Source organism: Pseudorca crassidens, chromosome 15 (genome assembly GCF_039906515.1).
Source record: "Pseudorca crassidens isolate mPseCra1 chromosome 15, mPseCra1.hap1, whole genome shotgun sequence".
Taxonomy (NCBI): domain Eukaryota; kingdom Metazoa; phylum Chordata; class Mammalia; order Artiodactyla; family Delphinidae; genus Pseudorca; species Pseudorca crassidens.
In genome coordinates this window covers 72,796,819-72,823,474 of record NC_090310.1, presented here as the reverse complement: position 1 = coordinate 72,823,474, position 26,656 = coordinate 72,796,819, and the positions used below count along the sequence as shown (strand labels likewise).

The window sequence follows — 26,656 nt, the reverse complement described above, 5'->3', positions numbered from 1 at the left end:
AATGGGACCTGATGACACTTAAAAACTTTTGCAAAGCAAAGGAAATTACAAACAAGACAAAAAAAACCCCCTCAGAATGGGAGAAAATATTTGCAAACGAATCAATGGACAAAGGATTAATCTCAAAATATATAAACAGCTCATGCAGCTCAATATTAAAAAAACAAACAACCCAATCCAAAAACGGGCAGAAGACCTAAACAGACATTTCTCCAAAGAAGACATACAGATGGCCAACAAGCACATGAAAAGCTGCTCAGCATCATAATTATCAGAGAAATGAAAATCAAAACTACAATGAGGTATCACCTCACACCAGTTAGAATGGGCATCAACAGAAAATCTACTACAACAAATGCTGGAGAGGGTGTGGAGAAAAGGGAACCCTCTTGCACTGTTGGTAGGAATGTAAATTGATACAGCCACTATGGAGAACAGTATGGAGGGGCCTTAAAAAACTAAAAGTAGAATTACCATATGACCCAGCAATCCCACTACTGGGCATATACCCAGAGAAAACCATAATTCAAAAAGACACATGCACCCCAATGTTCATTGCAGCACTATTTACAATAGCCAGGTCATGGAAGCAACCTAAATGTCCATCAACGGACGAAGGGATAAAGATGATGTGGCACATATATACAATGGAATATTACTCAGCCATGAAAAGGAATGAAATTGGGTCATCTGTAGAGACGTGGATGGATCTAGAGACTGTCATACAGAGTGAAGTAAGTCAGAAAGAGAAAAACAAATATCGTGTATCCACGCATATATGTGGAACCTAGAAAAATGGTACAGATGAACCGGTTTGCAGGGCAGAAATAGAGAGACAGATGTAGAGGACAAATGTATGGACACCAAGGGGGAAACGTGGCACGGGGTGGTGGGATGAATTGGGAGATTGGGATTGACATGTATACACTAATATGTACAAAATGGATGACTAATAAGAACCTGCTGTATAAAAAAATAAATAAAATAAAAATTAAAAAAAAGAATTATTCACTGTCCCAGATGAAACTTCGAGGTCCTAAATCTGCTATCCTATGAGATCAGGGCACACCCTCATGTTACTTCTGAGTGAGAGTGAGACATATGAGGTGAGAAAGTCAGAAAATTCCAACAGTAACTAAAAACTCTAACAGCACCTTAATATCTCAGGGACAATCATGGGTCACAGGGGTTTGCTCATCTTAACCTTGGTACTTTTAGATGAAATATTTAATTGCCGTCATAATTAATAAGTGATGTAGATCAAATCCACAGGGCAGTCAACTGTCCCCCGAGCAATATGTCAGGGCTGGGCTGGGTCTATGTGAAGCCTCCCGCCCCCGCCATCCCCTCCCCATCCCCGTCCCCAACCCCAGGGCCAAGTCTGGGTCCTCCCACTACCAGTAGTCATAAGTGTCATCCCAGTTGTCAAAGTGCACCAGGAAGCGGCTGTCCACCACGTCGGTCACACTGGCCACACAGATGAGGGATGGGTTCATGCGGTCCACGGCCTCCAGCTTCATGCCCACCTGGAAGCCCAGGGGTGGGGGACTCTGGGGGCAAGAAGAGGGGCTGCCATGGCCAGGCCCAGGCTGGCTTGTGCTGGCCCAGGACCCACCGGCAAAGGAAGAGGAGTAGGTTCCCTGGGGGCCATGCCTGGTGGGTGGGCAGGGAGGAGGGTGGGACAAAGAGGCTGAGAAAGAGGGTCCCTCCAGGGCAGAATCACCAACCTCAGCCCTGAGCCACTCAGGAATTTCTGGCCTCCAAGGGACTCTCAGAGGAAGCCTCACTGTGGCAGAAGATGACTGACTAACACGAGGCTACACACTCACCCAAAGAGTCTGCCAGGCTGAGCACAAGCCTCCCCTCCCCAGACAAGCCTGGCCCAGCTTGGGCTGAGGCAGGTGGGTCCACAGAGGCGTGGCAGAGAAAGAGGAGTTGACATGTGAGGCAGGGAGCGGCGGGGGCAGGGCAGGGAGGCCCCTGCCACGTGTCAGGCATGAACTCCAAAAACCATCCCCTCCCTCAATCTTTACCACAGCCCTAGGGAGATGGGTATTATCACCCCCATTTTATAAATTAAGTGACTTGCCCAGGACCACAAAGCTGGCCAATGGTGGGGACAGGACTTAAACAGTTTGATTTAAAAATCTGCATCCCCCGTCACAATAGCTGGTAGAAGCCCACCGGTCACACGGGAACCTCTAAGTATGATCTCTGGGGCTGGACTGGGGCTGGGGGTGCCTGCCCGTTCCTGGACAGCATGGTACAGCCCCTGGCCCACGGGGACCCTGGGCTTTCCATATGGTAACAGTTGTACTGGGAGTTCCCTATGTATCTCTCAAACCTTTTGCTTGGGATTAGGAGAGATTTTAGCTGCGGGATAAAGTTGCCGGCTGCCTTGAACAGACAGAAAGACAAGGGGTGAGTGTTGGAACCAAATGGGAAAGCCTCAATGTTGGTCAAAAGGAAGGAAAAAGCCACTCCCACAATACAGGCTTGGACCTGACACCAAGAACTGCAGAGAAACCCAAGCCAAAGAGAAGAATGACACCTCAGTGCCCAGGCTCAGAGGGGGATGTGCGGAGGAAAGGATTTCAGCGGTAGGGAGGAGGGAGGGAACCGGGGGGACCCCGTAATCGGCTTCCTCCTCTGGCCCTGGGCCTGCCCAGTGGGCCCCTCCCATCTGGTGAGGACCAGAGCCCAGCTGGGGGCACCAGGAGATGAGTGCTTGTCTGCTGAGTCAGAGAGACTGGCCAGCTGCAGTGACTCTATCCTGGGAGGCAAATGTCCGCTCACTCAGGGGCACTCACGTGGCTCTGGCTCACAAACAGGTGCTTGGGGGCAGCCTGGGTTCTTGTGCTGCGCAGGTAATGGCTCCAGCTGAACTCCTCCTCCTTGTAACCTGGGCCCCTCGGGGGGGAAGAACAGAGCACCGTGCAGACAGAGGCTGGGCCATGGCGGGCGCACCCCACACTGAAGCAGCAGAATCAGGCAGGCCTGAGGACCCCACAAGCCTCGAGAACCTGCCCAGGGAACCCCTGCCGAAGCAGAACACAACCTGGGTGGACGTCCGCTCAAAGGGCAAGGGCAAAGCAGAAGCCCTGGGGCCGAGGCATAGCAGGATGAGATGCAGAGAGGCTGGCTGTGCAATGGGAACAGGGACGGAGCTACCAACAGGAAGGGGGGGGCAGGTCTGGGAGGCTCACTGCCTCACTGGGACCAACCCAGCTAGGCCTTACCTTTGGGGGGCTGCAGCTTGTGCCCCGTCTTCTCGAACCAGCCAGCGGGATGAATGTCAGGGGAACTGGCATTGATCCAGAAGTCGTGGCACTCGGAATACCCATCGAAGTGCAGACGTAGGCGGTAGCCACATACCTGGCCCCACGAGGGGGAGGGAGGGAAGCAGTCGCTGCACTCCCCTTCCCTCACCTCTCCTGGCCCAGCCTGGTGTCTCAGGGGCTCTGGTGCTGGCAGACTCCCCACTCCACCTCTCCTCACCCCCAGGTTTCCCTGCATCCTGCACTTTGCCCCACACCCTCCCATCCTGCAATGAGGATGGTTCACATACTCATGAGCCCTGAGCTCTGGGCACAAGACAGGTAGATTCTAAGGCACTCTCTGGCCCCTCTGAACCCTGGATAGAATCCCAAGGGCAGTGACCAAGGCTCAGGCCTGCTCAGGGCCCCCAGGGACCTTTCCTTCTGCTACCTTCTCTCACTGCTCAGACCTCAGCAAGCTGATGGCGGCTCCTTGAGCACGGCGCCCTTGAACGTGGCATTCCATGCCTCAGTGCTTCCGCTCGCTTTGCCTCTTGTGCCTGAACATCCTATTCATTCACAACTCATCTCTCGAGACTCAGCAATGGAGGCCCTTCCTCTCTGAAGCTGCTCCTGTCCCCTCAGTGCCCCCCTGCTCACATCTGTCATCTCCCCTGTGGGCTGTGGCCGTTTATCTGGCTGATTCCCACACAACGGTGAGCTCCTAAGAGGACAAGGACCTTGTTGGACTCGAGCCACCATCCCCGCCCTCAGGAGCGCTCCTCCTCAGTAACATCACCACCCCGACCCTTCGCCTGATTTCTGTCCGATTTTTAGCTTTCTGCGCCTTCCCCTCCCCTTTCTGAGGGCAGTGCAGTGCCCCCCTCATCTGAGTCCGAGCCCTCCGTGCCCCTGGCTGGCTCCTTCAAGCCATCCTGAGAGGCGTCACCAGGATGGGGGTGCCAGCCTCAGCTCACCTCAGCCACGGTGAGGATGAAGTACATGCTTGGGTGCTGAGGGTCAATGCCTTCCAACTTCATGCCCGGTTTGAAGCCATTCTTGTTATGAGTGACCACCTGGTACTGTCAATGCACAGATGGAAAAGGGCTCAGCTTCCCTCCAGCCTCACCCTTGCTTAGTGCGCGCGGGGCAAAGGAACTGTCTTGGGGCTCCACCCGCCCAGCACTACCAAAGGGGTGACTTATTTGGGGGTCTTTAGTGCAGGGATCCAAAGCAGGACGGACTAGCTCCTAGGTCCCTCGAACAATGGATTTCGGGGCTCTCTCTTACCCAAGTCATGGAAAGATCAGAACTGATTAGAAAGTGCCAGAACTCAAAAGTCTGCAGGCCCAGGGATGGGTGAGCCTGGGTCCCACTCCCCTATTTCTTCCCACCGAGGAAGCCCCTTACAGTGAGCCCTTCTCTACTCTGGGCCCCTAACGAGTCTTTCCACCTTCCATTGTGCAAGTCCTTTGAGGGATGTCAGACACAGAAAACACCAGAAGGCCTGAGTTTGGTGGCGAGTCCCTGGACTGGGAAGACAAGCTCTTCCTAGGAGGAAAGTATGTGACTCACGTCCTGGAAGAGGCTGACGGGGGCAGTGATGGCCTTCTGTTCCTCAAGGTAGGATTCCCACGACCAGCCTTCCTTCTTCTCCCCGGAGGCTGTGGGCAGGAGACAGACAGGCTGACCCCTGGGCTGCTCCTCAAATACCATCTTCCAACCCAACTCTACCTTAACCTCCAAAACAAACTTTTGTCTGTGATTACGAGCTGCCCTCTAGTCCCACTCAGCCATGAGGTGCCGCACAGAGCGGGCTGTACCAAATTCTGTCCGCCCCGTCCCACCCCAGCCCACTGTCAGCAAAAGCACTTCGGATTAGGGAGCGACTAACAGAGGTTAGAGTCTCAACCACAGAGGGACGAAGCTGCATGACAAATCCTGAGCCAGAGGACTTAATCACAGCAACACCTAAGCTCACCGGGAAAGAAGAGGAAAAAGAGAGATGGGAGGAAAACATGCAATGAGGAAGAAACAGAAGAGACCACACAGAAAGAAGAAACCCCCTTTTCCCGAGTCTTCTTCCTCTGAGCACTGACTGACAGGCTCACACAGAGACAAAATGTATGTATGTGTGCTTGGCGTGCCCACAGAGTAGAGAATGATTACACACACACCCCCCAGAGTGCACACAAACACACACTCACACACACGTACTTTGGTCAGAGCCTACAGCCCTCGGGGTCTCCAGGTCCTGGGGAGGGGGAGCTGAATCTCCCTGTGGGACCTTCAATTTAGCCTGAGATGGAGTTCTGGCCTCCAACACAGAGGCGAAACATCCTTTAAAGATGGGAAAAGCTGGCAACATGTAAGGTAAGCTCCCAACGTCAGCCTGAAAAAATTTGCCACAATCAATTCATATCGCTTGGGTGAATAGCTCCAGCTTCTTCTAGAAACTTCCGTGCCTCAATTTTGTCATCTGTCAAATGCAGATCACTTTGTCTACCAGAGAGGGTCATCAGGAAGAGCAAGTGAGAGGCTGTGAGTAAAAGATCCTTATGAGATGCTGGATCCTTCCTAGGTCTCCACGAAGGCCGTCTGGTCTGGACTCTCGCTCTGCCTAGCTCTGGCTCGCTTGGCAATTGCTCTGGGTCATTCTGGTGTGGAGTGGTTTGTCACTCAGGAAGAAGCTTTTTCCTTAATTGGAACGTACGTGGCTCCTAGGAGCTGCCTAAGTTCACCAGTCACTCCACTGAATCTTGAGATCCCAACCATCTAACCCAGATGGGCCAAAGCAGGTATTTTCTTCACCAACAGATCAACTAAGCCAGGAAACTCTGAGACCTACACCGACACAGCAACCTAGAGCACTTCCAACTCCCCTTTGCTCTTCCAACTCCCCTTTGTCCAGAGTGAAACCTGGGTCGCCCCTTAGAATAGCGGTCCCCAACCTTTTCAGCACCAGGGACCGGGTTTCGTGGAAGAGTTTTTCCATGGAGGGGGGTAGGGGGGATGGTTCAGGTGGTAATGTGAGCGATGCGGGGGTAAGGGGAGCGGGAAGCAAGGGAAGCTTCGCTCGCTTGCCTGCCATTCACCTCCTGCTCTGCAGCCCAGTTCCTAGCAGGCCGAAGACCGGACCAGGGGTCGGGGACCCCTACCTTAGAACACATCACCCACTACAGTCCCTCAAGAAACTCTCACTGTTCCCACTCGGTCCTCATCTGGACTTACGGTGTAGGGGGAGGGGCAGGGAGGAGGCTTCAGGATGCCAGGCTTAGCATCACCTTGCTGTTTCTGGCCACTGGCATTCCACATCATCCTGCATAATACCTGTTTTTTCAAATCACCAGTACTATTTACCAATCCCTTTACAGCACCCAGTTCTCTGTGGATGACATCTAGCTTTTTGTCTCACTCTTCCCAAACTATAACACAAGCCAAGGAGCTGATTAGCTGTCAGATTCCTCATCTCAGGCACCTTGGCCCCGCCTTGGCTCTTTCATTGCAAGTTCATTTCTCTTTAGCCATACTCCAACATGGCCAAGCTCTAAGCCCCTCATGCCATAGTAGAGACCTCTGACATCTTCACCTGCCATCCCTCACACTCCCATCCTTACCCTCCCATCCTCCCCGCCACTCCCCTCCCTGGGCCTTTATTACCTGGATTCTCTCGTAGTCATAACGCATATTTACAGTTTACCATCGCCCGCCCCTTCCTTCTACCTCAACCATTCCTTTTATCATGTAGGGGTACCTCCCATGTACCGTGTCTGGTGCCAGAAACTGGGGGTACAGGGACGGTTCAGAGACTTCATATACATGGTCCCCTTTAATCCTAACATTGTCTGGACATGATAGGCAGGGCTGGTAGTAATCCTTTTCACAGATGGGAAAAGAGATTAAATGTAATCCACTAGAGAGAGGCCTGACCACTAAACCTTTTAGTAATGACTAGACTCCCTCCCTGACCAAGCCCCCAGCCTCCTCCAGTTTCCTGCATCCTTTTTCCATGGTGAACAACTGGCTGAAACTTTAGGCAAATCCCCAAGCTCAAGTAGGTCCCAAAGCTCCCGTGCATGTTTGTATAGTTTGTGTACCATACATAGGTGCCCAGCCAAGAGGGTGAATGGGGGCTGGAATCTAGCCTGGCTCCTTGCCAGGCCACGTGGCTTAGTCTGCTATGAAGACACGCTGACTTTTTCTAATTGGTCTGTTCCAAAGGGGCACCTGTTTATAATTTGCACAAAGGCACCATATAGGCTGGCTGTAGCACCAATCCTCTCTTGATTTCCAGAAATGTTCCTTTGCTTATTTCTGCTCCCTTAGACTAGACGCCCCTGGCTAGCACTTTCTTAGCAAGGTCAGGCTGTCCAAAACCAAACTCGCAACTTCTCTGCCAAAGCTTCTGCCCCTCTCAGTATTCTCTATCCTAGTCAACAGCACCACACCGTTCATCCAGTCATGCAAGCTGGAAGCTTGGGAGGGATCCTTTACATCTCTTGTTTTACTCCCCAGGATTCTTTAGTGCCTGAGTCCTACTGATTCCAACTCCTAGCTATCTCTTGACTATATCTCCACTTCTCCATGTTCTCTGTCCTTCTTGTTTTGAACCTAGTCCTAGAGCCTCTTAATTTACTGTGCCTAAAACTCAGTTTGTTGCCAGAATATCTCTAAAATAAAAATTAGTTTGTTACTGTTTTGCTTTGAGGTCCTCAATGGCTTTGGATTTCCAGTCAAAAACCAAAAATCCAAATACCTTTCCACACATACAAACCCCTAGTGAACTAGCCTCATCCTGCATTTCCATGCCTCTGTGCCTTTGCACATGCTGATCCCTCTGTCTCAGAGATTCTGTCACCACCCTGTCCCATCCTCCTATCTTTTTCTCATCCTTCAAGACCCAGCCATATCTCTGGCACCTAGCATAGGGGTTTTTTTTGTTTTTTTTTTTTTCCGGTACGCGGGCCTCTCAAAGCTGGGAAAAAAAAGAAACAGAGAGAAGGCACACGTAATAATAGGAGAAATTTTAAAAGGGATATCACTACATATCCTGCAGACTTCAAAAAGATAAAGGGATATTGTGAAGAACTTTAACATTCTTTTGACGAATTCCCTTCTTAATCACCCAGTCTTAAGCCTACTTCTACACACTAATGAAATTGCTCTCTTGAGTCACCAGGGCCACAATCCAATGATCTTGTCTTATTACTCAACTCTCTTGATCTCCATGTGCTACCAACCACCTGTTCCATCTCAGCATTTCCTTCTTGCTGTACTTTCTTGGCTGTATCTTCCGCCTCTTCTACTTCCATTACAGGTTTTTCTTTCTCCCATCCTAACCCTGCTCATTAATGGTGGATCCCTAGAAATCAATATAGTACTTCCCTCCCATCTTCTCTCTGGAAGCTTCTTCAGCATGGCTTCAGCTTTTTCAGTAGAGATAATTCCCAAATGAATGGTTCTAGCCAGACCTTCCACTGGAAGGTCAACAGGAAAGACAAAAAAATGTAAAGAACAGAGCACCATGGTTCAAGAACAACCGATGACAAGCAGTCATCAGGATGCCACCATTGGCTGGTTCTTTTCATTTTAAATTGCTACAGATACATCTCTGTATTTATCTACTTCTTATAGAGCATGGTTAGCCAATTCATAATCAGTTCATTTTAAGACAGAATGCTTAATGAAGAGCCTGTTACGTGTGTTCCAAAAGTATAAGGGATCTATGCCTGGGAATACCAGACTCAAGAGGTTGGGCTCCATAATGCTGTGCTCTACTGTTTATCCAGCCCTCAGTTTCTATGGAGTATAAATGGACTCTTTTCAAAATCTAATGAAAGCCATGGGCCACCTCCCCAGGAAAATGAGCAATTCACAGAATTTTGCATGTAAATTTAAGAGGGCACTGCTGCAAGCGGCATACTGATCAATGTCTTGTACTGAATCACACACTTATATTCTCAACTTGTTCCCCAACTCTGCATGGCACTCCTTGTATTTTGATAGGAAACGTGTTTCTTATACCCAATTTGAAAACGGCAAGGATCTGAATAAATATTTCTCCAAAGAGAATATATAAATGGCCAACAAGCATAAGAAAAGATGTTCAACATCATTAGCCATCAGGGAAATGCAAATCAAAACCACAAGAAGAGGAACTTCCCCAGTGGTGCAGTGGTTAAGAATCTGCCTGCCAAAGCAGGGGACATGGTTCAAGCCCTGGTCCGGGAAGATCCCACATACCACGGAGCAAGTAAACCCGTGCACTGCAACTACTGAGCCTGTGCTCTAGAGCCTGTGAGCCACAACTACTGAGCCCACGTGCCACAACTACTGAAGCCCACGCACCTAGAGCCCGTGTTCCGCAACAAAGAGAAGCCACCGCAATGAGAAGCCCACGCAACGCAATGAAGAGTAGCCCCCACTCGCTGCAACTAGAGTAAGCCTGCGTGCAACGACGAAGACCCAACGCAGCCAAAAACAAACAAACAAATAAATAAATTTATTTAAAAAAAGAACACACAAAGAGATACCACTCCATACCCACTATGATGGCTATAATCAAAAAGACAGTTAATAACAAGGCTTGGTGAGAATGTGGATAAACTGGAACCCTTATATGCTACTGGTGGGTATATAAAATGGTACAGCCACTTTGGAACACAGTCTAGCAGTTCCTTAAAAGGCTAAACATATGACCCAGCAATTCCACTCCTAGGTATATACCCAAGAGTAATGAACACTTATGTCCAGACAAAACTTGCACACAGATGTTCATATCAGCATTATTCATAATAGCACCAAAGTGGAAACAACCCATATATATTCATCAATTGATAAATAAAGTGTGATATATCCATACAATATTGTTCAGCAATAAAAAAGAGATGGAAAAAAAGGGATGAAGTACTGATACATGCTACACATGGATAAACCATGAAAACACTGTGCTAAGTGAAAGAAGCCAGTCACAAAGGACTACATGTATATGATCCCATTTATATGAAATGCCCAGAACAGGCAAATCCATATATACAGAAAATAGATTGGTGGTTGCCTAGGGCCGGATGGGAATTGGTGGTTTGGGGGGAATGTCAATTAATGGGTACAGGGTTTCTCTTTGGAGTTATGAAAATGTTTTAAAATTGATTGTGATAATGGCTATACAACTCTGTGAATCAACTAAAAACCACTGAATGGTACACTTCAAATGAGTGGACTATATGGTATGTGAATTATATCTCTATAAACCTATTAAAAAGCTGTTTCTTGGGAGTTCCCTGGTGGCCTAGTGGTTAGGATTCCTAGCTTTCACTGCCATGGCCCAGTTCGATCCCTGGTCGGGGAACTGAGATCCCACAAGGCGTGCATCGTGGCAAAAAAAAGAAGCTGTTTCTTGTAAAAATATGTATAAAGCACTAACTGTAAAAAAATGGATATGTTAGACATCATCAAAATGAAAACTTTCTGTTCCTCAAAAGACATCATTCAGAAGAAAACAAAAAAGCTAGCCAAAAACTGGGAGAAAATATTTGTAATATATACATCTGACAAAGGACTTGTATCCAGAATACATAAAGAATTAATAACAATTAATTCAAATAATTAAGACAATAACTCAATTTAAAATGGGTAAAAATATATGTCTAAAGTAACTATAAGGAAATAGAACAGGATGCTTGTAGCATTGCTCTGAATCTGAAAAGGCTATAACAAGTTGACCCCAAAGAGTGCCACTGCTGATACTTGACCTGGATGTGGGCAGGATGAGAGATGAAATGAGAATATCAGTAACTGTTAAAATTATCAGAATAGCTATTAACGACTATATAAATTATTAAGACTTTTGCAATGGTGTGTTAGAAAATGATGCTTCATTGGACTTCCCTGGTGGTGCAGTGGTTAAGAATCTGCCTGCCAATGTAGGGGACATGGGTTTGAGCCCTGGTCCGGGAAGATGTCACATGCCATGGAACAACTAAGCTCGCGAGCCACAACTACTGAGCCCGCATGCCACAACAACTGAAGCCTGTGCACCTAGAGCCCGTGCTCCACAACAAGAGAAGACACAGCAATGAGAAGCCCACGCACCGCAACAAAGAGTAGCCCCTGCTCGCCGCAACTAGAGAAAGCCCGCAGGCAGCAACAAAGACCCAAAGCAGCCAAAAAACAAATAAATTTAAAAAAAGAAAATGATGCTTCACACAAAACAATTGAAAAGGTGAAGGAGATATATGGAAGAGAAGGCTGAGTGTGTGTACATGAGTTACATGGTTCTAACTCTTAAACTATTGGAACATTCCATCAGGACTAGATACGTCAGGTCTGTAGAACATGAATCCAATAGGGTAGCCATCAAACTACCAAATAGAATGTAGATAAAATACAGATTATCCACACACACAGGACATGCAAGCAGCCCTGCCACCTCCCCCTCTACCCCCAGATTCTTCTCCCAAAAGATCCCAAAAATGAGTGGAAAAAGATTTTAGCCATAAATGCAAACTTCTGTCTACTGACAAAGTTTCTTCCCTCGAAAAAAGGCGGAAGGGAGAAAATATCCAGAAACAAATGCCACACTGATGTTCACGGTTGAGACGGTGAAATGTATGAATCAAAAGATAACTTTAGACTGGTCAACAGGAGCCAGCTAAAAAAATGCTGGTTTAAGAATGTATTCCTGGGGAGGGAAGTCCCTGGAGGTCCAGTGGTTAGGACTCCGTGCTCTCACTGCCGATGGCCCAGCTTCGATCCCTGGTCAGGGAACTAAGATCCCACAAGCCACACAGTGCGGCCCCCAAAAACAAAAAAAGAATGTATTTCCTTAAGAAAGATAGAGCAGTTAGACACTAACTCCTTCCTCTATTTAAGACTTAAGATGCCATAAACCAATGAGAGCTAAGACTTTGGCTTCTGATGTGACAGCCTCGGGTGAAAGAGAGAGCGGTGAAAATCTGGTTTGGCTAAGATGGGCAAAATATGGAATAGGCACGATAGAGTTCAGAGCCCTGGACACAGATTGCACTCTTCTGTATGGCACTGGAGCCATCAAGGCAGAATGATGCCCTAGAACTGACCTCGCTCTCTGGTTCTCCCTGGGACAGGAAAGACAGTGACTCATGCAACTGAGCCATGGTCCAAGAGGAAGCACCAACATACAACTCCTCCATTCATCCACTGAACAAACACATGTATTGAGAGTGTACTCCACACCAGCCTCTGGACTAAGGACCAGGGATACAGATGCTTAGTAGAAGAGATTCGGTTTTGAGGGAGGAAGATAGACATTGCTACCCAGTATCTAGGCGATTATAAGTGCGATAAATGTTACTTGGCTCCAGTTGGCTGTTGTCACATGGCAATGTGGAGATGGTAATGGAGAAGACCTGAGGGCCAGAGCTAACTATGAATGACCTTTGTTCCATTTTTCTTAGAACTGAAGGGTCAGAATGGGGGCCCAAATAGCAAGGTCAGACCAATGACCGGTACGGACTTGCTCACGCCACCACATGCTGCCATTAAAGGCTGCTTAAGTCTTTGGATATTGTGAGGCCTGCTCGCAACTGGATAAAAGAGGATAAACACACACATGATATAACCCCCAAGAACACACATATACTGATGCACAAACCAAAACCACCGTCTCTCTCTGTCTCTCTCATTCTCTCTGTCACACACGTGCTAACTTATGGTTATCTGTATATGTACAACACACCATCACAATGGTAACCCGCACTCCCAGCCTCACACTTCCGAAGGTGTATCCACACATGAATATAATATACACACGGGCCATCATACCAGGCTGGCTGCTGTTCCACTCCTCACTTTCTGGGGTGCTAGTGGTGGGCTGTCCCTCTGAATCCTTTCCTTCTTCTTGCTTCTCCTGTGGAAGGCAAGCCAGATCCCAGCTTCCTGTCCTCGTGCATTGGCGTGAAGCCTCAGCCTCTATTCCTGGCCCCTGCCTAGCTCTCTGGTCACATGGTGCTCTTCCCCAAACAGATGGATATTCTTCTAGGCTACCAGCGGGAACACAGCTCTGGCAGACAGTCCCTTACCACATGGGCAGAGACTCACATTAGCACACCCCCCCAGTTACACAGCCTGACTACAATTCTCCTCATTCCCAGGTGGGGAAACTGAGGACACAAATACTTGCCCTGTGCCAATTTTGCCTGCCCAGTGGAACTTTCATGCTCTGTCTTCTCCAGCTTCTCTGCAACTAGAGCCCTGTGCTCCCTGGCCTCTGGCTCAGAGATGGGGCTCCAGTGATGAAGCTTTCCATCTGCCTGCACATCTACTTGGTTATTGATTCATGTCAATGTGACTTAGCCCTGCCACTAGACTGAGATGGGAGCTCTAGAAAAACAGGAGAGCGGTTTATTTATTTCCCTCCAACCAAGTACAGGATCTGACTCAGGATGGGACCCCAAAATATGATGAGTGAGTCACTATGTGTCTTCTCTAGCCCAGCCCCACGATCTGGATTAATGGAGGGGATAGTGGAATTGAGGTATAGCCTCTAGCCTCCCCCTCCCCTCCCCAAGCCCTCTTCCTACCATGGCCTCCGGCTCCGAATCCTCCTCAGATAGGCTCTGATATTCCCTATGCTTCCTTTTCTTCATGGGTTTGAGGAGCTCAGAAGCGCTGGTGCAGGAGTTGTTCTGGCCTGAAGAGTTCTCCACTATGACTGACCTGAGGGAGGGGCAGCCTGAGGGAAAGAACTACCCACCCTGCACCATCCACACCCTCTCCTAACCCCTGAACAGGCGTGGGGCTTTGAGGCCCGCAGGCAGAGAAGAAGAGGTGAATTCCCTCCCCCTTACCGCTCCTGGAACAGCTGGGGGCAGCCATCATTGGAGGCCCCAGGATCTGGACCAGCGCCTTGCTGAGGCCCACACGCCTGGCATTGGCAGGTGCCATCATCCTCTGGCGGGTCCTGAGGGTTATCTCCTGGAGGGTCCTGGGGGAGGTCTTCTGCAGGGGGCCAAAAGGGTCTCAGGCCTCCCACCCATCACTTCCACACTCAGGCTCCGCCCACCTCGGAGCCCACGCTTGGCCTCCCCTTTGGTCCCCCCACCTTGGGCTCCCCTACTGGATAGCCCCATCTACTTCCCCTCCCACCCCACTCCACCGGCCCGCAGCCTTCTCCGCCCCAAGACCGACCCGTGGGCGTGGGCACACCTGCTGGCACCCGGGCCACGCCCCCTCGGGCCACGCCCCTGGCCGTGGCTCCTCAGGGAGTTCAGGGCTCCCCCTACTCCCACAGGGGCCCAGCTTCGGGCCTTGGGCTCCTACCCGGCTGCTGGGGGCCCGCATCGCCACCTCCCGCCAGGGCCTCGCCATCTTCGTACTCGGCCACGCCTTCCCGCCGCAGCTCGGGGCTTGGGGGCTGCTCCGCTCCTACCATGTTCGGCGGTGAGTATTCGCTTATCTGAAACTGGAGTGCGGAGGGTCAGAGGACCACGGCTCCTGTACTGGCCCTTGACCCACCCCTAGTCAGCATGGTCCTTCTCCAGCCGCCTCACTGCAAGCCACGCCCCCGGAACCCATTCCCCATAAGCCGCGCCCCTAGGGCCCCGCAAATGTCTCGTTTGGGGAGGTCTGCACTCCAAGCCACGCCCCCAGAGTCCCTCACTCCAAGTCCCACCCCCAGAATCCTCCCTCTCGGCCAGCTTCCCCACCTTCCGCCTCAGGCCCCGCCTCCAGGCCCGCAGGCCCCGCCCCACAGCTGCGGCTCGCTGGACCCCCCCCAATCCTCACAGATACTGACCCGCAGGCCACTCCTAGAAGGCGGGGCCGCGGCCTCGGTCCACTCCAGGAGCCGCACTGTGCCGGCGCTGGGGCTGGCTGCCGGCCCAGCGCTTAACTGTGGCAGAACAGTGGCGGTGACAGGTACGCTGCCAGCCACTCGCTCTGAGGTGCCCACATGGATCTGCTCCCGCGGAAAGCAGGACACGTCCAGGGCACTGCTGGGCAGACCAAGGGTGGCTGAGCTGGCTGCGAACAGATACACGGACAGACACGACACAGATGAGCCTGGTGGCCCTGCCCCAATCTGGCCATGCATGTGTGCAGGCAGGTGAAAAGTATCATCTCCTCCCCAGGACCCACACCTGCTTGGGCAGGTATGTGGGTGCTTCTCTTCCCCAGACCCCTGGCTATGCCCACCTGGAATGATAAAGGCAGCAGCGGGCAGGTGAGAGCCTGAACCTGGGCTGTCTCTGGCCACCAGGTGCACGCTGACCTCCCCTGTGGAGGGCCCCTTCAGTGTCCTCAGCATCTCTATTTCCGCATGCCCCTCCATCCTGGTAGGCCTACAAAAGGAACACAGCCCCCAAGGTGATCAGGGAGGTAAGAGACCTCCTTGAGGAGGAGCTGCCCACCCACAGAGAAAAGCCTCAGGGCTGAGGGGAGCAGGGTGTTTTAGGAGCCCAGCATCAAGTTTGGCTCCTGGCTCTATCCAGGTCACTCAGGTGAGGGCTCTGGCCAGGCCCTGCACCTCCCCCAGTCTCTGTAAGATGGGCATGTGTGAGGGTGCTTTGTAAACTGATGTGTACACTCTAGGGAGTCTCGGGCAGTGTGTTTCAGGCCAAGGTTCTGTCTGGCCAGCTGTCTCATGGCACAGCCCAGGCCAAGTCCAAACTCCCCCTCTTTCTCAACCCCCACCTCCATCCCCAATAGAATCACTCCCTTCTCCCTCTGGGGATTCAGAGCCTTCAAATACCAGATTCTCCTTCACTCATACACGTTCATTTTCCTGGGAGATGATCTTTCCTGATCGTGTTCTTTTATGCCCCCTGTCCACCACTCCCTCCAATCCCAAGCACAGAGTAGGCACTCAAACATCTGTTGAAGAAATGTATACATCTCAAGAGCAAAGAGGTAGGGCATGAGAACGCAGGCAGTGCGTGATTTTGCTTTAATCAAGCCAGGGCAGCAGAGACATTTAATAAAGAGTTAGTTGAACAGGTAAGTTTATAAGAAAGAAGACCTAGTGACATAACAAATGTGCTTAATACCTATCATTTACTTAACTCCTAAAATGTGTCGGCCACTGTCCTAGATGCCCTCCCAGCACTGTCCAGTAGAATTTTCTGTGATGATGGAAATGTCCTATACCTATACTGTCCAACACAGTAGCCACTAGCCACATGAGTCTACTCAGCACATGAAATGTGGCTCATATGTCTGAGGAACTGAATTTTAAATTCCGTTTAACTGTACTTAAATTTAAGTAGCTACCGGGGCTGGCCATAGCTATTGTTTAGCACAGAACAACTTTATACATTTTCTTTTTTTTTTTGGCTGCACAGCACGTGGGGTCTTAGTTCCCCAACCAGGGTTCGAACCCGCACCCCCTGCAGTGGAAGCCAGAAGCCTTAACCGCTGGACCACCAGGGAAGTCCCTACATATTCTAATTAGCCTGTCACCTCCACCTCCAAAACACATCTCAGAGTCTGACCACTTCCCCCCATCTCCATCACCACCATGCTAGTCCCAACCACCATCAGCTCTCCTTGGGCTTCTGAAATTGCCTCCTAATTCATCTCCCTGCTTCCTCTCCAGCCCCTGCTACAGTCTATTCTCCACTAAGAGCAAACTTTAAAATTTTTCTTTTTCTTTTTTTTTTTTTTGCGGTACGCGGGCCTCTCACTGTTGTGGCCTCTCCCGTTGCAGAGCACAGGCTCTGGACGCGCAGGCCCAGTGGGCATGGCTCACAGGCCCAGCCGCTCCGCGGCATGTGGGATCTTCCCAGACCGGGGCACGAACCCGTGTCCCCTGCATCGGCAGGCGGACTCTCAACCACTGCGCCACCAGGGAAGCCCTAAGAGCAATCTTTAACAATGTAAACCAAATCACATAATTTCCCTATCCACAATTCCCCAAGGGCTCTTGGCTGCCCTTAGAATAAAATCGAAGTGCTTTACGGTATAGAATCCAACCTCTGCCTTCCTCTCTGACCTCATCCTCCACCACCCTTCACCTTGTTCTCTACCCTTGATAGATTCTGGTTTTCTTCTATTGCTTGACAAACGTTCGCACCTCAGAGCCTTTGCCCTTGCTGTTCCTTCCACCTGGAATGCTCTTCCCCAAGCTCTGTGTTTGGCCGCCTCCTTCCCCTTCAGCAGGCCTCGGCTCAGCAGTCACGTCCCCAGAAGAGGTCTTTCCTGATCACTCAGTTTAAAGCACCACGCCCATCGCCCTATCTCTTATCTCATAACTGTGTTGATTTCCTTTATGTCCATCATTATAATCAATAATGATCTTCATTTATTTATTTGTGTTTGATCAGTCGTCCCCACAGAAATATAAGTTCCACAAGGGCAGAGACTTTATCTGTCTTGTCCATTGCTATATCCCTAGCACTTAGAATAGTCCCTGGCACACAGTATGTACTGTGTTGGATTTCAGTAATTTGAACTTGTTAATAAAAAGCAGTATAGGGGGACTTCCCTGGTGGCGCAGTGGTTAAGAGTCCGCCTGCCAATGCAGGGGACACGGGTTCAAGCCCTGGTCCGGGAAGATCCCACATGCCGCAGAGCAACTAAGCCCATGCGCCACAACTACTGAGCCTGTGCTCTAGAGCCCGCGTGTCACGACTACTGAAGCCCGCACGCGTAGAGCCCGTGCTCCGCAGCAAGAGAAGCCACTGCAATGAAAGGCCTGCGCATCACGACTAGGGAAAGCCCGCGTGCAGCAACGAAGACCCAACGCACCCAAAAATAAATAAATTTATTAAAGAAAAAAAGCAGTATAGGGAATTCCCTGGCGGTCCAGTGGTCCATGATTCCACTGCTGGGGGCCGTGTTCAGTCCCTGATCGGGGAACAAAGATCCCACAAGCTGGCGGTGCAGCCAAAAAAAAAGAAAAAAGGAGTGTATGAGTAAGTGATACTTGGTTGCTTTAAGGTGTTAGCAGGGCTTGACAATGGCTTTTGGCATACAGATTAAAGGAAAGAACATAGATGTAGGCTTCAGATAGACAAGTCAGTTTGAATCTCAGCTCCCCCTTAATACCTGTGGTTCTGAGTAAGTAGCTTACCTTCCCTGAGCCTCAGTTTCCTCATGTGTAAAATGAAGGGGGTAATGGTATCTATCCTGAAGGGCTCTGATGAAGATTAAATGGAAAAAATATGGAAAGTCTTGATACCTGCAGGCCTTCAATAAATACCAATTCACTCCCTTTTAACAGAAATTTTGAGGAGCTCGGTAGCTCTAGTAACAAATAAGCTGCTTGCTGGCAAAATCAGCTTGCAATGGTTGCTATCTTTCCCACCCTTCATTCCTCCCTCCTGCTGTTCTTGAGCACTGATTTATCTTCCAGCTTTTCCTCCCTAAAATACAGAGTACCTCCTATATAGTATATAGAGAGTGTATATTCAGGTAGGCAAAGGCTTGAACATATAACCTGATGAATTAAGGCAACAGTCAAACCAAGGTTTGTTCTCTCCCCTTCCCCCTTCAAAAAAATGTTTATAATAGCATTCCCTGAATTTCAATTCCAATTATTTTGCTTTGCACAGTTGACACAGTTGTACCATTTTAAGTTCTTTTAAATAGAGTTAACCTTTTTATTCAAAACATTGGCAGTCATTAGGAGTGAATATGGTTACTCCTGAAAGAATTCCATTCCGTCTGAAAGCCCATCATATATTTCAGGTCTATGAAGGGAGGGTGGTTGAGAGAGCTGCCCTTCTGTTCAGGTTTCTGCCCTTTTTTCAGCAGACACTGGAGGGCCAACTAGGTATCAGCATCCTTCTGTGCCCTGCGAATAGTCTCAAACAAGAGAAAGTGCTCTCATGAAGCCTACATTCTAGAAATAAGGGATAAAGTTAAGGCTGGAGTTATAATTTAAAAACCATCCTGTACAGACGGGAGGGAAAAATTATAGTACCGAGTATAAAGAAAAAGGTGGGAGGCTTGGAGCTCACCAAAATTTATAGGTTGGGAAGAGGAAGAAGATCTAGCCAAAGAGACTGCAATGAGATCAAAGGGCAACCAGAAGCATCTGGGCTCCTGGAGGGATTTCTGGAAGAAAGTTTTCTAGAAAGTGGGACTGCTCAGTGGTGTTCAATGCCACTGACAGATCAAGTCAGATGAGAGCTGAGCGTTGACCATTTTAGCAATAAAGAAATCACCAGAAATCTTGACAAGTGCCATTTCAGAGGAGCTGTGGACACAAAAACTTGATCAGAGTGGGTTCTAGAGAGAAATCATTGATTAGTTCAATATTTATTGAGCATCTACTATGTGCCAGGCACTGTTCTAGGCAATGCAGACTTGTAATGAACAAAACAGACAAAAACCTCCATTATGGAGTCTACATTCTAGTGGGGAAACTGACAGTAAGAATTGGTCCTTGTAGGGGGATGGGAGAAAAGGTAGTAGAAACAACAAGACTAACAACTCTTTCAAGGAGTTGTGACGGGAAGGAGAACATGGATGTGGGGGATGGTATTTGGAGAGTGATGAGTTCTCAGGGAAGGGGGAGTTTGGTTTGTTTTTTAAATAGAAGATGCTACAGCATGTTTGTAGTTGATGAAAATGAGCCTATAAAGGAAGAAACTGACAGAGCAGGGGAAAAAGAATAATTCTAGAAGACAAGTCCTTGACAGTGCAGGAGGGGAGAGGATCCAGGGCACCTGTGATGTTTGGGACCCATCGCATGTGGCTGTGGGCTCCTGGCTAGCAGCACCAACTGTGTGTGTTTTTTTCCCCAGCTGGACCATTAACTTCTCCGAGGCCTGGAACTACCTTCTCTGTGGAACTACCTTCTCTGTGTACTTCTCCTCTACCACTACCAGCCCCCAAATTTGCAGCTCACACAGAATTTTCATAAGCTTTGTCCCTCTAGGTCCACACAGCAACACAACCAGTCTGACATGGCTCCCAGGCCTGAGCCAGATGCCAGGAATCCATCCACTCCCCGCTGCAGCTTGGTCACAGCTTCAGAACCCCACTTCTGTGGCCTTCTATGTGCACACGCTGATCCTTCTGCTTGGTACCTTACCAGATCCCATATGTCTGGAAAATTCCTGATCATCCTTCAAGGTCCAGCTTGATACCTCTTCTGTGAAAGGCCCAGAATCCACCCCCCAAAACAAAGTTCATCGCTCCCTCTACTGTTCTCCACTACACCACAATCTAACTGTACATTAACTTGTGTCTTCCCCTGGGACAGAACAAAGCACCAAAGAGCCTGATCCAGAGCCTGCACCCACAAATAGTCAGTGAATGAATGAAAGAGAGATGGGAGTAAAGAGTGATCAATAACATAAGAAGAAACACATATTCCTGAAATCCATAAATGGCTTAGCCATTCTTGCCTTAGGGGCTAGAATACTATTTCCTCCTTCTGTGTCTCTCAGAGCCTGGAAGAGGAGGGGATAGAGTGGGAGGCCCGGGCTACTGCGAAGGTTGTCACTGGCAGCCCTCAGCTGTCAGCTCCTCTCTGAACTGCCCTCAGCCAGGGGAAGCAAGTGCCCTCTCCGAAGCAGCCATCTGCTCACTAGTTGATACGGGGTAGGAAGGCCCCGCCCCCTTGCCTCAATTTGGGACAGCTCTGCAGGGCCTTCTTCCCTCCAGAACTTCCCTTGGGACACGCGGAGGCCTCTGTTAAGACTACATCAGCAGTTCACCTTCTCCCTCCGCCCAACCAACTTGCTGTCTTCACTCCCCTACAGGTGATATTCCCAAGGCCACCCCGATAAACCTACACTCAAACCTCCCTCTCAGAGTCTGTTTCCAGGGAACCTGACCTAAAACAACCGTTGGATTCCCAACCCAGATTAGTGTCTAGCACATAGCAGATGCTCAATAAATATTTATTGAGTGAATGTGTCCGTGTTTATTTTCTCTTGGACTGTCTGCCAAGGCTTCCCCCAGCCCTTGCCCGTCAAGGCCTCACATAAAACAGACCCTCAATAAACGCCCTTGCTCTAGGTGTCGGGGGTGGCGAGCTACCGCCCCAGACAGATACCCCCAACACACACTCTGAGCCTCAGCGAGCCTGAGCGTCGCAAACTTGGGGCCTCGACCCCGCCCCCCGCTGCAGCTGCGGCCAGAACGCCGGAGGGATGGATGCGGGCTCCAGGGTACCCGCCTCCAGGGACTAGTGTAGACGGCGGCGGGCGGGGCAGTCACTGACCAGTCAGCCCCGCAGAACGGTTACTTTTTAAAACGCCAAAATGGCGGAATTCTTTTTATTCTTTCCCTTTATGGCAAAATAATAATAATAATTCAATTTTCCGTTATAAAAATTGGAAATTAACGGTAGGAAAGAGAAAGTTTGCCAAATGACCCATTTCAAGAAAACCAAAGCCCCGCCCTCTACACCCTCTCTTCTATTAATGAACAACTCTTAATTGACTGCATTTCTCTAAAAACCAAGTCGCCTCCCTCCCCACCCTCCCGATCGCCGCCAGCTGCTGGCGGACGCCTTGCCCTCAAGCCCCGCACCCGCCCAGACCCCCTTGCACTCAGGCTCCCCGAACCTACTCCTGGGCCCGTGCACCCCGCCGGAGGCGCTCTGGAGGAGCAACGCCCCGCGGCCGCACACGCCAGCACTCGCTTTGCCAGGCGGGGCCGGGCGGCGCGGCGCCCCGCACCCGGGGTCCTACCTGCAAGGCCCGCGTGCGGCCACCCAGCGCCAAGCTGCGGTCCGAGCCCCGCGCGGCGCGCGCCTGCGCGCACAGAGGGGCGGGCCCGCCTCCCCGCAGGATGCGGAGCGCAGACCGCGCGCGGAGCCCGTTTGGGGGACGCCGGCCGGGGGCCCTCCTGCCAGGCACCGACTGCGTGGGCCTAATGTCCCCTAGCCCCGGGGTCGGATTGCTGCGCGCGCGGGGCGGGTCGAGATTCTCCCTGTCCCCCACCCCCTGCCTCACAGCTAGCAGCGCGCAGCGGGGCGCGGGGACCACGGCGCCGGAAGAGAGAGCCTGGTGGGCCCCTGAGCTGAGTGGTCAGTGACAAGACCAGGCTGCACTCCCGTACGCACCCCGGCCGGGTCGCTGCGCTATCCAACGCCTTCCCACGGCGCCTGCTTCTCACCTGAGGAAGGAGAGCCGAGGAACGTCAGAAAACCGTCTCAGGGCGCACGAAGGGCCATGCGACCAGAAGAAAGGAGCCCCCCGCGAGGTGCGGGTTCCGATCCTGGCCCTGATGGCCTAAAGGGCAGCATCAGCCGCGCCTGCGTCTGGATGACCACATTGCCATTGGCTGCTGCTGTGACCTGGGGCATATCACTTATCCTCCTGGTCCTCCATTTCTCCATTTGTAAAGACTATAAGCTACTTCATGGCGTAGGGTTTTTGTTTTGGGGTTTTTTGTTTGTGTGTTTTGTTTTGTTTTGAATAATGGGTTCCCGTGGTGGTGTTGCCTTGCGCAAATCATTGCCTGTCTGTGCTTCGATTTCCTTGGTTGATCTAACTAGTCAAATCTCCCTGTTACTGGTTCTTGTAGCACAAAATGCCTCTAAACGTACGGCAGCTGTAACTTCACATAGATTTGTGTTATTGGAGAGGTTAAGAGACTGCAAGCTCCGAGAGGGAAGGAAACACACTGGTTTGTGTATCCCCAGCACCTAGCACAGGGCTGGACACTTGAGTGGGTGCTCAATAAACGTTTGTTGACTAATGATGTACTGCATGCAGATGAAAACAGGGCAACTCTTGGTACAGTCGAGTTGTGCCCCACACCCACATTAGTGATTTAATCTAACCTCTTATTTTACAGAAAAGGATATTGAGGTCCATCTGGCCTAAGGTCATGGCCACAGGTCAGACCTCCAGGCTCCTGATTTCCAGTGCAGATGAGAAAAGAGTTCCTAATTAATTGTAGGCAAATTCCCCTAATTGTTGTGATCATCAGATTTAAATTTATGCAGACTTTATTCTGGTTGCCACACCAACGCATTACATGTGTCCTTCCTCGCTGCCGTGTCAGTTTTTAATCACAACTCGTATTATTGGGAACAGGATTACAGCAGTTGAGGATGCTGGTTGCCATAACAATGGAAGTCTCTTTATTCACACCAACATACACACCATACACTCACTTTTCTCATTTCTACCCAGACTGTGCTTGTTCTAGATTCCAAAAGGTTTATTTTAGGTATTCAGAAGATTAAAGGAAAGTGACAGAACTACACAAACACATAAATTTCAATAAGGAATGAGTCTTTTAGACTAGTGGAATCTGAGCTAGTGGGACGCAGGAATAAACAATGAATGCGGGTGTGAGTTGCCGATATATTATTTTTTTCTGCTCGTTAACAGTATTTTGGTGGTCTTGATACCTTTGGTGGGCCTGCTTGCCTCCACACCTTCAGGGATGGAGAGCTCCTCCCAAGTGGATGTGTTTGGGGAAGGTTCTCCCTCTAATATAGCCAGAGTTTGCTCCGCTGGTCCAATCTGCCCTCAGGAGAAAGTGATCAAGTCCAATTCTTCCCTCACGAGACAGCCCCCTCTTCGACAAGTTAATAGCCCCCAGGGTCTTCTCCAAGTTAACCCCCTACCCAAGAGTGGACCCAAAGCTTTTTGAAATGTTGATGAACAGAAGCACAGAGAAAACTGTTGTGAGCAGCCCACACCTTTCCGTTCCTACAGATTTAAAATTCACCATTGGGGCGGTCCACGTATTTTACGAAATCATCCGGGTGTGCCCTTTTTGTACGTGGGAAAACACCTCTGCTCTCAGCGGTGTGGCACATTTTGCTAATACGGAGCATTTTGTAGCACAGACACCCCAAAATCCTGGATAAAATATTACAAGGAAGGGAGGAAGGAAGCAGGCAAGCCAGGAAGGAAGGAGAGTAAATTCATGGCTGAACTTGAAAGAAGGGGAAGTCAGAAGGAGTCAGAAACAAAGATGGAAACAGAGCAACCAGGGGGTGGCCTGATGTCTCTCTTGTCCTGGAGGTGGCTGGATAGGGAGTTGGATTTCATCACACACATAATGATGGGAGATGGGATCTTGGGTCCATGTGGTACTGGGAGTTGAAACTGAATCCCCTGTATAAAGACTGGATACCGCTGACCTGGGGGTCCCACGGTGGAAAAGGCAGGGGAGGTGCAAGTTTCCGAATATGATTAGCTTCAGGTCCTGCTTTCCCCTGGACATAGGTGTATGGGTGTATGTTTTCCAAAGCATCAGAAACTGACAAAATTTGTATTTGGCTTTGGGAATTGAAGCTTATGTTTGCAACCACTAGGTAAATTTGTCTCAGTGAGGGCCAGAGCCTCGGCTATTTCTGTTACCCCAACCCTGCTAAATATCTGAATCTTGTTCTCAACATACTGATAGAATTCATGTCTCATGATGCTACTGAAAAACCCAATGGGTGGGCTTCCCTGGTGGCGCAGTGGTTAAGAATCCGCCTGCCAATGCAGGGGACATGGGTTCGAGCCCTGGTCTGGGAAGATCTCACATGCCATGGAGCAACTAAGCCCGTGCATCACAACTACTGAGCCTGTGCTCTAGAGCCCACGAGCCACACTACTGAGCCTGCACACCACAACTACTGAAGCCTGTGCACCTAGAGCCCATGCTCCGCAACAAGAGAAGCCACTGCAATGAGAAGCCCGCGCACCACAACGAAGAGTAGTCCCTGCTTGCTGCAACTAGAGAAAGCCCGCGTGCAGCAACGAAGACCCAACGCAGCCAAAAAAATAAAATAAATTTTAAAAAACATTTTAAAAAAAACAATGGGAAAAAAAATCACTGGATGAAGCTTATTTTTTTTTTAACTTTTTGGTTGCGTTGGGTCTTCATTGCTACGTATGGGCTTTCTCTAGTTGCGGTGAGCAGGGGCTATGCTTTTGTTGTGGTGCTGGCTTCTCATTATGGTGGCTTCTCTTGTTGCGGAGCACGGGATCTAGGTGCGTGGGCTTCAGTAGTTGCAGCACAGACTCAGTAGTTGTGGCACGTGGGCCTAGAGCACACAGGCTTCAGTAGTTGCGGCACACTGGTTCAGCAGTTGTGGCTCACAGGCTCTAGAGCACAGGCTCAGTAGTTGTGGCACACGGGCTTAGTTGCTCCGCGGCACGTGGGATCTTTCCAGACCAGGGCTCGAACCCATGTCCCGTGCATTGGCAGGCGGATTCTTAACCACTGCACCACCAGGGAAGTCCTTACTAGTTTTTAATTGGTGCTGAACAAATGACCACAAAGTTAGTGGCTTATAACAATACAAATTAATTATCTTGTAGCTCTGGAGGTCAGAAATCCAAAATGGTGGTGCTGAACTCTTTTATCTTTTGCTTGTCCCTAGAACTCTTTCTCTCTCCTTCAAATTTAAATGATAGACTTGCTGGGTATTCTTGGTTGTAGGTTTTTTTCTTTTCATCACTTTAAATATATTATACCACTTCCTCCTGACCTGCAGTTTCTGCTGAAGAGCCAGCTGATAGCCTTACGGGTGTTCCATTCTACTTCCCTTGCTACTTTTAAGATTCTCTCTTTGCCATTTTAATTACAATGTGTTTTGGTGTGAACCTCTTGGATTGATCTTGTTTGGGATTATCTTTGCTTCCTAGACCTTGATGTCTGTGTCCTTTCCCAGGTTAGGGTAGTTTTCAACTATTATTTCTTCAAACACATTCTCTGCCCCTTTCTCTTCTTCTCAGACTTAGTACATCTGATGTTGACCCAGAGGTCTCTTGAACTATCGTCACTTTTAAAAATTCTTTTTTTCTGTTCAGCTTGGGTGATTTCCACTACTCTTTCAATTCACTGATCTGTTCCTCCATATCATCTAATCTACTGCTGATTCTTTCTAGTGTATTTTTATTCTTGCATTCCTCAGCTGTTTGGTTTTTCTTTGTATTTTCTAACTCTTTGTTAAACTCCTCCCAGGGCTCATCCATTCTTCTGCTGAGTTGGTTGCGCATCTCTATGATCGTTACCTTGAATTCTTTATTGGGTAGATTACTTATCTCCACTTTGCTTAGCTCTTCTTTTGGAGTTTTGTCTTGTTCCTTTGGAACATATTCCTGTGTCTCCTTACTTTGCCTAAATCTCTATTTTTATTTCTTTGTATTAGGTAGATCAGTAACATTTCCCTTTCTTGGAAAAGTGGCCTTATTAGATGTCCTATGGGGCCCAGCAGCACACTCCCCTCTGGTCACCAGTGCTATATGCTCTAGGGGTGCCCCCATGTGGGCTCTGTGGCCCTTCTGTTGTGGCAGAACTGATTACTGTGGGTGCAGTGGTAGGTGAGGCTGAACCCTGGGCCACAGCTGGCTGTGGGGCTGGGGTGTTCTGGGACTGATGCTGGCCTGCTGGTTGGTGGGTTAGCACCTGGCACTAATAGGCCACAGGGAGGACTCCAAAATGGCGCTTGCCAGCACCAGTGACCTCATGGTAGAATGAGCTTCCCAAAATGGCTGCCACCCAGTTCT

General features: G+C 49.7%; 1 protein-coding gene across 5 annotated transcripts in view; it reads right to left on the bottom strand.

The window, feature by feature from the left end:
• The window catches only part of L3MBTL1 (L3MBTL histone methyl-lysine binding protein 1), a 41,800-nt gene extending 16,566 nt beyond the window's left edge, over positions 1–25,234 (bottom strand). For 2 of the 5 annotated variants that reach the window (XM_067708180.1, XM_067708182.1), the window contains exons 1-12: positions 22,308–25,234; positions 15,429–15,574; positions 15,031–15,257; positions 14,556–14,697; positions 14,084–14,234; positions 13,817–13,952; positions 13,059–13,143; positions 4,833–4,921; positions 4,235–4,339; positions 3,240–3,375; positions 2,811–2,902; positions 1,399–1,550 (exon numbers count right to left, since the gene is read on the bottom strand). In XM_067708180.1, the coding sequence (XP_067564281.1) occupies positions 1,399–1,550; positions 2,811–2,902; positions 3,240–3,375; positions 4,235–4,339; positions 4,833–4,921; positions 13,059–13,143; positions 13,817–13,952; positions 14,084–14,234; positions 14,556–14,697; positions 15,031–15,257; positions 15,429–15,564 (1,451 nt within the window). In that variant the 5' untranslated portion in view covers positions 15,565–15,574; positions 22,308–25,234. Of the gene's footprint in view, positions 1–1,398; positions 1,551–2,810; positions 2,903–3,239; positions 3,376–4,234; positions 4,340–4,832; positions 4,922–13,058; positions 13,144–13,816; positions 13,953–14,083; positions 14,235–14,555; positions 14,698–15,030; positions 15,258–15,428; positions 15,575–21,880; positions 21,937–22,307 lie in introns of those variants that run through there. The other 3 variants (XM_067708184.1, XM_067708183.1, XM_067708181.1) reach the window with 3 other exon arrangements.
• Positions 25,235–26,656: the final 1,422 nt, after the last annotated feature.